The 10,711-nt window shown below is 44.6% G+C and overlaps 1 protein-coding gene across 1 annotated transcript; it reads right to left on the reverse strand.

The window, feature by feature from the left end:
* Positions 1 to 926: 926 nt before the first annotated feature.
* LOC139274648 (putative defense protein 3) lies at positions 927 to 9,197 on the reverse strand. Its single transcript, XM_070891327.1, has 5 exons — positions 8,999 to 9,197; positions 6,658 to 6,770; positions 5,208 to 5,320; positions 3,626 to 3,684; positions 927 to 2,005 (listed from the first exon to the last, which is right to left on the reverse strand). The coding sequence occupies exons 1-5, from the start codon at positions 9,195 to 9,197 to the stop codon at positions 1,923 to 1,925; spliced, it is 567 nt and encodes a 188-aa protein (XP_070747428.1). The 3' UTR covers positions 927 to 1,922.
* Positions 9,198 to 10,711: the final 1,514 nt, after the last annotated feature.

Here is a 10,711-nt window from a genome sequence, read left to right on the forward strand (position 1 = left end):
CCACAGATGCTGCCTGACCTGCTGTGTATTTCCAGTATTTATTTCAGATTTCCACAGATCTCTAGGCGGAATTAAAAGCACAGGGAGCATCGCCCAATATTAATGGTACACTCATAATAAAGGTGGAAACTGAGTACTGTGTACAATGGGCAAATGTGACCTTAGCTCCTTTAATAAGATTCCCGAGTGCAGGTACCTCGTGGGTGGCCTGCTTATATACTGTGCTCCCAAGGGATGCTGGGATCCCTAGGGACTCCAACAAGGGGGGCCCTCTGGTGGTCAGGTTTCATGCAAGTTACAAAGGGTTAAATACATAACAGTTAAACTGTCCAAAGGGCTGCGGTCAGCTCAGTTCATTATTCACGACAGATTATTGCTAATGAGCATCTGCTTTGCACATCATCTACCATCGCATGTAACTAATACTTTGGACATGTAGAATTTACTGTTTATACTTTCCACTTTGCCCATCTCTCACAGACTTTCTCCTTCCCGGCCTCGGTCTCACTTCTCCCCAGAGAGAGCACCTGGAACAAAACTTGTGATTTATTCCAGATCAATCGGCCTGGTCCTGTAAAGGGTTTGAAGGTAGGTTCTCCATTTTGAAATTGGGTTGAGAAAAGACAGCTTCCATTTTAACTCCAGATATTTCAGAGCTGTCATTTCCCATTTTATCATAATGTACACACTAACTACAGCAGTGTACCCACAGAGATTTAAAGAAAATGAGTACTTAACAGCATTTTTAAAGTTTATCATAAGTTTGTTACTTCATAAACCGTACACAAAGTTAAGTAACTTTAATTGCTCATTCCCCAAACCTGGATTCATCAATAGTCTGCATTGTGATTGGGTGCTTTCTTTAAGGCTTTAAAAAAACTACAGGTAAAAACTTGTGAAAAATCTTTATTCCAAAGTAGTGACAACAACAATAACATAAAACATATCCCGTTCCAATTCAAGTAGACTTAAATACAGTCAAAGGTTCCAAGAACCATCTGTAAAAGAACCCAACATTCTTCATTGATAACTGCATGGATTTTTTCTCCACCAATAATTTTCTTACTATTGGTCTCTTCACTTTGGGTTCTCCCATCTTTCTCTCTCTTCTCCCCACCAACCCCATTTTATTTCCCTTGGAAGCTGCTGTAATTAAGTTGCTCACATTTATTTTTCCCTCCCAATTTGCACCTCCCAGTGAATAGACTAACTAATTTTATTTAAAATACACACTGGTCCTGGGATGCATCCCACCTGATCAGTGCAAGTGTTTCAAACCACAGTAAGCCCGATAGGCTAAAAAGCAGTAATACAAGTTGCACAGACCTAATATTGGATGTCAGTAATAAAGGGAGGTAGGGGGGAAGAATACAAGATGATCTATTGATAGTTAAGAGTTGTCTGCCTTCACTGATTTAGACAGGCGCTGGGATATCTATAATTCAAGCTCCATTTAATTCAAGAATTTAACCGTGGATGTTTCCTAAGCAGCCCCAGAGTATATTTTCTTCCCGACCTAAAGCGGATAGTCACATTCAATAAAGATCTCCTTTTCCCTTTTTAAAGAAAACACACAATTAACAGCAACAAGGTGGTATGAAAAAAATCAACAGTCTACCGAAAGTGATAACATTTAATTTTGTTTGCTAAATTCTTGCGGTACAACATTCCCCTGCATATTCCATTTACATTCCCTCATCTGTCTGCAAGTTACTGAGGCTTTAAGTCCTGCTCCTCATCCATTATACCCGCAATTTAAAAATCATTGAGCCGATAGTTCCTTCATCTTAAACTCTCGGCAGAAGTGGGCAGAAAGGTGCTGCCTTTGGACTGGTTTGATTATTTGGCATTTAATTATGTGCTCGTTTGCAGAATAGAATCCATTTTAACACCTTCAAAAACCCAGAATATTGTGTTACTGCTCAGAATACAGTAAGAGACCAAACCATGAACGCGGCAAGCACAGCAAATCCAGACATGCACTTCACAGCATCACAAGTTATAGCTATGAAATAAAACAAAAAGATATTAGTTTAAAACTTACAATAGCAATCGATTTTCCCTATAAAATTTGAGGCTGTGCAATAACCATCAATACTAGAAAGAATAAACTTGCATTTCTACAGCACCTTTCACAAACTCAGGACATCCCAAAATGCTTCACAGCCAATGAAGTACTTTTTGAAGTGTAGTCATTGTTATGTAGGAAATGCAGCAGCCAATTTGCGCACAGTAAGTTCCCACAAACAGCAATGTGATAATGACTAGATAATCTGTTTCTGATGTTGGTTGAGGTAGACATTTTGAGAACTCCCTGCTCTTCCAGTGGTGCCATGGGATCTTTTACTTCCACCTGAGAGAGCAGATGGGGCCTCGGTTTTATGTTTCATCTGAAAGAGGGCACCTCAGCAGCGCAGCACTCTCTCAGCACTGCACTGGGAGTGTCAGCTCGGATTGTGCTCAAGACTCGAGTGGGACTTGAACCCATGACTTTCGGACTCAGGGAGAGTGCTCCCACTGGGCCATGGCCGATACTGTACAGCAACAAAGGAAGTTTGCTTTCCAAAAATCTACTAAAAAGTTACCAATAGGAATGGGAAAGAAATACGAATTATCTCGCCAATCAAAAAAATAGAAGAAATGCCTCATCTGCCGGGCGTGCATCATCAGGGAGTTGTGCTCACACATTCTATAATTTCTGTCCGTACAGTGCAAATGAGGGTCTGAGCACAACCAGAACATTCTGTGGCAATTCAAGATTTCTTTGACTATTTTTTCTACAGCAAGGATTTGAAAGGGACGATGTATTTTAAATGCAAAAGAGTGTTCACACAGGGTTAAAAGTCTCTTTGCGGCTGTAAAGAACCGGGTGGGGGTGGGTCCGATGTAGAAACAGAAAATGCTGGAAATACTCAGTAGGTCAGGAAGCATCTGTGGAGAGAGAAACAGGGTTTATGTTTCAGATCGATGACCTTTCATCAGAACGTTAACTCTTGTTTCTCGCACCACAGATGCTGCCTGGCCTGCTGAGTATTTCCAGCATTTTCTGTAATTGCAACCCAAGTCGGCAGGAAACTGAGGGGTTCCCCTTCTCCTAAGCCCCCCCATCCCGATTTACATAAGGCACAAATTTTTACTATCTACGGACTTCCAATGGAAAGTAAAATTGTGCGGTGAGTAAAGTGGGAGGGGAAGGGGGACAATCCAATCCAGCCAGATCGCCGCTGGGCAAGTTGGGTTAAAGTTACCCACGAAAGGTTTATGTGTTACTGGATCAAGCATTGAAGAGGTGTCTGAAAGCTGGAGGTAGTTTTGTGGAATACGATTGGCTCACAGACCATTGCCCAAAGTCAGGATCCACCTGTATTATTTTAGTCTTCAGTAACACTTGTGCAATCCTCTCAACTACTCAATGGGAACAGATGGTCCAGTGCAGTGGGAAAGATTCAGATGGTCACCTTATTCCATTCATCTTTTCCCATTTCCTTCCACACCCAGTAGGTACAGATTAGGGAAGATGATTTTACTGCTATCAAAATCCCAATACAAATCTCTTCACTCAGAGCTGACAGAATTAATTTTGCTCAGTTCTGTCGAAGGATATGAATTAATAATTATTACTCACAGATTTCTTTGGAGTGTACATTTACCCAATAAACAGCTTTGCTCTCGGCAATAGTCGCTCTGTAATAGAAAGCAATCACTGGCATAAATATCACAAACATTTGCCAAGTATACAAAATTGAGGGGCAGGAAAAGATCAACTGGTCGGCCAACATCTCATCATGGCCACAGCATCATGACTAGATACTTCGTCCCCGCAGCATGTAACCTCCTGATAGAGGCACAAAACCAAGGGCCATTCCTCTCCAACCCCCTCAGACCACTGAAACCAGTCCACGAGATCACAAAGTGTTATCTGTTAATCCACTTACCGTCTCTGATGCAATCTCTGATACCCCAGTCCAGGACCAGTGAGGCTCCCTCTTGAAGGCAGAGAGTTAGTACCCACTGCACCAGCTAGCAACGCATTCCAGAGGCTCGCTACTCTCTGAGAAAAGCCCATCATCCAGTCTATTGTATATAAATCCAGGCTGGACTGTTTACAATGCAACAGTTGGTAGATTTTTTACCAGAGACTTTGCATGGGGAGCAGTTTTCGGCAAGATGTTTTAGTACTGCCTGAATTTATCTTTGGTAACAAAGTTACTGCAAGGCTGGAGATGCTCCTGGTAGATAGTAATTTCTGCTTACAACTCCCTCTCTCCCCGGCACTATTAAGCAATCAGCAACCAGTTAAAATATTACTCAAGCTAAGACTTGAGAATTGAGTTTAACTCCATCCCATTTTTTTGCCCGGTGGCTTCGATGTGGATGGAGTACTGACCTCAGTCCAAAGATGGTAATTGTAGGAACCCGTCACTCGCACCCTCCTGTTCTGTTCTATTCTCACCCTCATTACATAGAATGTACAACACAGAAACAGACCATTGGCCCAATAGGTCCGTGCCGGTGTTTATGCTCCACACCCCGATCACCATATCCTTCTATTCCCTTCTCCGTCACCAGTTTATCTAGCTTCCCATTAAATGTATCTATGCTATTCGCTTCTAGCACCCGTTGTGGTATTCTCACCACTGTCTGGGTAAAGAAATCTGCCCTGAATTCCTTACTGGATATATTAGTGACTCTTCTATTTATGGCCCCTAGTTTTGGACTCTCCCATAAGTGGAAACACTTTCTCTCCATCTACCCTATCAAACTGCTTCATAATTTTTTTTAAAAACCTCTATCAATGGTCTCTGAATATTTCTTCCCCACCCCCCCCTGAATGTTTCTTCTCTCAAGACATTAAACTCTTGCCGTGTGCCATTCTACAGGCACAGAACCTTACCCAAGTGACACTTCGTAATGCACAAGTCCACAGTGTTGGATTCATTCAAACCTGGGAGTGGGCGCAAGTTGGGTAGCATCCAGTTTGGGTGCAAGCTGGAGCTGCCTGCTAATCCAAAGCAGAGTTTGGGGCTTTCAATTTTCCACAGGGTAGAAGTCCCGGAGTTATTGTGTAAACTGACAGTTTTTGTGTCTTTTCTCTGGGGGAAAAGATTCACTTTCAAATGGTTACCCACCTGTCCCCAGTCATTTGAACACCTCATGTCATTTCTGGGTTTTGATAATTCAAGGTCAACCAGCAGCAAAATACATACACAAATGTCATTTTACTGACGCAGTTCGCCGGTGGGGTCCAGGTGTAAGTGACGTTGCCGTTTTTGTCATTGATGTTCGAATGAGTAATCGCACTATTCTCCCTGTTGAAACACTGCAGTGAGGTAATGCAAGAAGTTAATGCTTAGAAGTACAATGGGTCAGAATTTGCTAGAGTGAGGCATCTCGAAGCATGCCTTCAACCTTCAGCTCAAAACATTTTTGACCTCTAGTTCCAGTCTCACCAGCCAGGGGAAACAGCCTCCCTGCATCTGTCCTGTAAGAACTGTATATGTTTCAATGAGGTCACCTCTCATTTTTCTAAACCCCACAGAATATATGCCCATTCTATTCAATCTCTGCTCATAAAACAGCCCTCTCATCCCAGGACTCAATCTGGTGAACCTTCACTGCACCCTCTTGAAGGCAATTATATTCTTCCTTAGGTAAAGAGACCAAAACCATACACAGTTCTTCTGGTGTGGTCTCACCAAAGTCTTATATAGTTGCAGCAAGACGTCCTTATGTTTATACTTAAACCTCTTTTCAATAAAGGCTAACATGCCATTTGGCTTCCTAATTGCTTGCTGTACTTGCATATTAGCTTTCCGTGATTTGTGTACAAGGACCCGCAAATCCCCCTCAATAAATCCAAGAGTTTATCTCCTTAACCAATGAGATTAAAGGATTGAGAAAGAAACAGGAAGGACGGAGAAAGAAATGGAGTGAATTAGAGTCAAATCGGGTATTGAAAGAGAAATAGAGAGGGAAAGAAAGATTGGATTAAGATGGCAAGAGAGAGGAAAAGAAAGAAAAAAAAAGATAAAATTACATTTTTTTTAAATCTCCCAACAATTCACAACCTGAAGGAATGGGACTCCAAACTTTTAATTGGACCCTTTCTGGGTCAGAGAGGTTGATTGGCCATCATTAACAATTATCATGTCGTTAAAAGGATACTCATGCTGTTAATTACTAGACTTCATCTTCTGCTGCGAGTATAATGGGCAGTTAATGCCCAAAAGCAGTAACCTCATGAAACTCAGGGAGGAGTTTGAATATCTCTCCAGAGCTCAGGCTCCGAATTCTGGGTCAACATCCAGTGGGTGTTTCATCTTCCGTCTGTCCACCCCTCCCTCCCTGTGTGTGAATTGTCAGAATCCATAAACCCTTCCCTCCACATAGGACTGACCATCCCTCCACCCCCCCACCCTCACCACAAAATCGGCTGGTATAAAGATGGTCATGGCCATAGAAGGAGCATTCACGTCTTGGCCTGTCAGGCTGTTACGTCTCGGCCTGTCATGCTCTACTCAGAGGGAAAATATGGAAGCACCAATATTCCAAAATCTACAGCAAAAGCAAAAAATCCTTTTTGACCGAATCATGAAAACAGTAGGACCATTATAAGATTAATTACAATTGTAGTATTGATACACAAATTATTCGTACCGCTAAAGTTTTCGTATCCGGTGATGATGTTGACCACGTGCCGATTACAATAGCAGCACCGGGTTCCCGTGCTTGCAATAGGATGCCTTTGTATATTCCACCCGCTATTTTCACTGTAAAGGAAGGGGAGATTTTCTTGGTACAAGTGCATTTTTTTTTACTAACAGCATCCCATCAAATCTGTAAGCAATTAATTGTTTTGCTGGAAACTATTCACATGAGAAAACAGAATTTAACAAGAAGTTGTTACACATGAAAAAGATTAATGGGCACCGAGGAATTGGACAGACCAAACACCCAAAGATCAACTTCCTGCGTTCATATACTTGGGAGTACAGTTCTGGTCTTCATAATTACAAAATGGGTGTAGAGGCACTGGAAAAGGTGCACAGAGATTTTACAAGCATGATTTTATTTTTATTTATTCATGGGATGTGGGCATCACCTGCAAGGCCTGCATTTATTGCCCATCCCTAATTGCCCTTAACTGAGCGGCTTGCCATTTCAAAGGGCAGTTAAGAGGCAACCATATTGAAACATAGAGGACAGACCGGATTATGGGGAGCAGACAGGGCTAAGTCCATGATCAGATTTGATTTGATCTTATTAAATGGTAGAGCAGGCTCGAGGGGCCGAATGGTCTACTGCTGCTCCTATTTCTTATAAGGGCAGATTTCCTTCCCTAGAAAAGGGCATTATGGGGCGGAAATTGCCCTGCTCTGAGCCTCCCGTTTGCGCCTCCGGAGTGGCGCTAATGGGGCACAAAACTATTTGCGCGTGGTGGAGGGATGCTACCGGCTCCCGCGAAATTGAGTGGGGGTTAACAGAGGCACAAACACAGTAGCACCATGCCAAGCTAGTAGCGCCCCGAACAGCCGACGATGACGTCATCGCCGTGCATGGCGACCCTTTTGCGCCCCAAAGCGGAAGTTGCACAGCGCCCCGTGAGGTTGCCGCGTGCCAGCATTTTTTTTTTCTTCAGCCCCATCAAAGTCACATGGTCTGGACCGCGATCATAGCTCTGGTGACTCTGTAGACGTCATCAAAGGGCCTGCAGAGGTCGCAGCAGCCCTCCACTTTAACAGAAAGGGAGGGCCGTTGAAACGGATCATCGTTACTCATTAGAGTGCACCGTAAATCCTGCAACTTTGCGCCCCCTATGGGTTTTTATATGGCAATCTGGTAGTTATATAATCACCATTACTGATACTAGCTTTTTATTCCAGATTAATTTATTAATTGAATTTAAAATTCCCCAGCTGCCGTGGCGGGATTTGAACTCGTGTGTCTCGATCATTAGCCCAGGCTTCTGGATTATCAGTCTAATACCATAACCACGATGTTACCGTTCCCTATATACCAGAACAGAGAGGATGTATGTATCGGGAAAGACTGAACAGGCTGCGGCATCCTTCCTCTAGAAAAGAGAAGGCTGAGGGGTGACCCGGCAGAGGTCTTTAAAAATTATGAAGGGTTTTTGATAGGGTAGGTGTAGAAAAGATGTTTCCAGTTGTGGGAAACACCAAAACTAGGGGGCAAAAATAAAAGATAGTCACTAATAAATCCAATAAGGAATTCAAGAGAAACCTCTTTATCCAGATTGGTTGGATGTGAAACTCCCTACTACTTGGGAAGGTTGAGGCGAATAGCATATATGCAGTTAACGGAAAGCTCGATAAACACATGAGGGAGAAAGGAATACGATATGCTGATAGGGCGAGATGACAAGGAGTGGGAGGGGGCTTGTGCGGAAGTGTAAACACCGACATGGACCAGTTGGGCCAAATGGCCTGTTTCTGTGCTGTTCATTCTATGTAATATAGTATCTCTCGCATCAGAAAGGTATCTCAGGATGCATCATATGAAGACGTTAATTTTTTTTTAAATGGACAGAAGGAAAGAGAAGGGTGGGTACATCAAATTGGGGGAGCAGCACTGCAAGAAGAGGTGAAGAAAACCATCAAGACTTGGGAAGGAAAGAAGGGAGAGGCAGGCTTGGGGATTTAGGAAGGAAGATCCAGAGCATGAGGTATGATGACTGAAAGAAGCCAATGGTGAAAGAGAGAATGGGGAACAAGGTCTAGGCCAATGTCTGAGGAGCAAAGGTCACCAAGGTATGGTGGGGTGGGGTGGGGCAAGGTCAGAGAAGCATTTACCCAGTGCCCATTACCCATTGTCCATTACCCAGTGCCCATTACCCAGTGCCCATTGTCCGGTGCCCATTATCCAGTGCTCATTACCCATTACCCAGCACCCATTACCCAGTGCCCAGTGCCCATTGTCCGGTGCCCATTATCCAGTGCTCATTACCCATTATCCAGTGCCCATTACCCAGTCCGACCTTCCAGCGCCGGGCTGCTGGTCTTGCTGAATCCGATGGTGTAGGGGGCCATGCTCTCCTGATGGGTAATGTTCTGGTGATTGGGGTGCATGGTTGTGCAGGCACTGATCGGCGCCCCGGTGGGAAGGGGTGAAACGGGCGAGCAGAGCGCCAGCAGCCCGAGCAGGGCGAGGCGGATCTGAGGTGGCGAGCTCTCCATGTCCTGGTACTGAGTGCCGAGCTCCCCGGGCTCCGCCCCTCTTATAGCGGCTCAGTCCTGCTCCGCCCCCGCCGCTCCTCCCAAACCACACGTGCGGCTTTAGCTCTTTGAGATGCAGCTTGCTCTGACCGAGCAGCTCCTCAGGACATCTTAAGGTGCTTCTTCTCCCATTACTGACCACTTGAAAACTCGCCTCGGCATCAGAGGTTGTCGGTTCAAGTCCCACTCCATGGACCTGCGCACCAAAATCTCGCTGACACTCCAGTGTAGTGCTGAGGGAGCTGCATTGTCAGAGGGACAATACTGAGGGAGCGCTGCACTGTCAGAGGGGCAGTACTGAGGGAACGCTGCACTGTTGGAGGGTCAGTACTAGGGAGTGCTGCACTGTCGAAGGGTCAGTTCTGAGGGAGCGCTGCACTGAAGGAGTGGCAGTACTGAGGGAGCTCTGCACTGTCGGAGGGACAGTATTGAGGGAGCCTCGCACTGTCGGAGGGGCAATACTGAGGGAGCCTTGCACTGTCAGAGGTGCAGTACTGAGGGAGTGCCGCATTATTGGAGGTGCCATTTTCGGATGAGACGTTAAACAGAGGCCCCATCTACTCCTTCAGGTGGCCGTAAAAGATCCCATGGCACTATTTCGAAGCAGAATAGGGAAGTTCTTACTGGTGTCCTGGTCAATCTTTATCCCTCAATCAACATCACTAAAAAAACGGGCTATCTAGTCATTCTCACGTTGCTGTTTGTGGGAGCTTGCTGTGCCTAACTTGGCTGTGGCGTTTCCCACATTAAATAAGAACATAAGAAATAGGAGCAGGAGTAGGCCATTTGATTCCTCGAGCCTGCTCCGTCATTTAATAAGATCGTGGTTGATCTGATCATGGACTCAGCTCCACTTCCTTGCCCGCTCCCATAAACCTTTATTCCTTTATCACTCAAAAATCTGTCTATCTCCGCCTTAAATATATTCAATGACCCAGCCTACAATTCCACAGATTTACAACCCTCTGAGAGAAGAAATTCCTCCTCATCTCAGTTTTAAATGGGCGGCCCCTTATTCTGAGACTATGCTCCCTAGTTTTAGTTCCCCGATGAGTGGAAATATTCTCTCTGCATCCCGAGCCCCCTCATTATCCCTACCGCAGAGAGTTGTTGATGCCAGTTCATTGGACATATTCAAGAGGGAGTTAGATATGGCCCTTATGGCTAAAGGGATCAAGGGGGATGGAAAGAAAGCAGGAAAGGGGTACTGAGGTCAATGATCAGCCATGATTTTATTGAATGATGCTGCAGGCTCGAAGGGCCGAATGGCCTACTCCTGCACCTATTTTCTATTTTTCTATGTTTCTATTGGCCCGGACTTTGCATTGAGAATAACGGTGAGGCTAACAGCGCTCATGGTTATGGAGTAAATCGGACATCAAATTCTGGAGTAGATATAGAAACATAGAAAATAGGTGCAGGAGTAGGCCATTCGGCCCTTCGAGCCTGCACCACCATTCAATAAGATTATGGCT

The sequence above is a fragment of the Pristiophorus japonicus genome, chromosome 10 (assembly GCF_044704955.1).
Source record: "Pristiophorus japonicus isolate sPriJap1 chromosome 10, sPriJap1.hap1, whole genome shotgun sequence".
Classification (NCBI taxonomy): Eukaryota; Metazoa; Chordata; class Chondrichthyes; family Pristiophoridae; genus Pristiophorus; species Pristiophorus japonicus.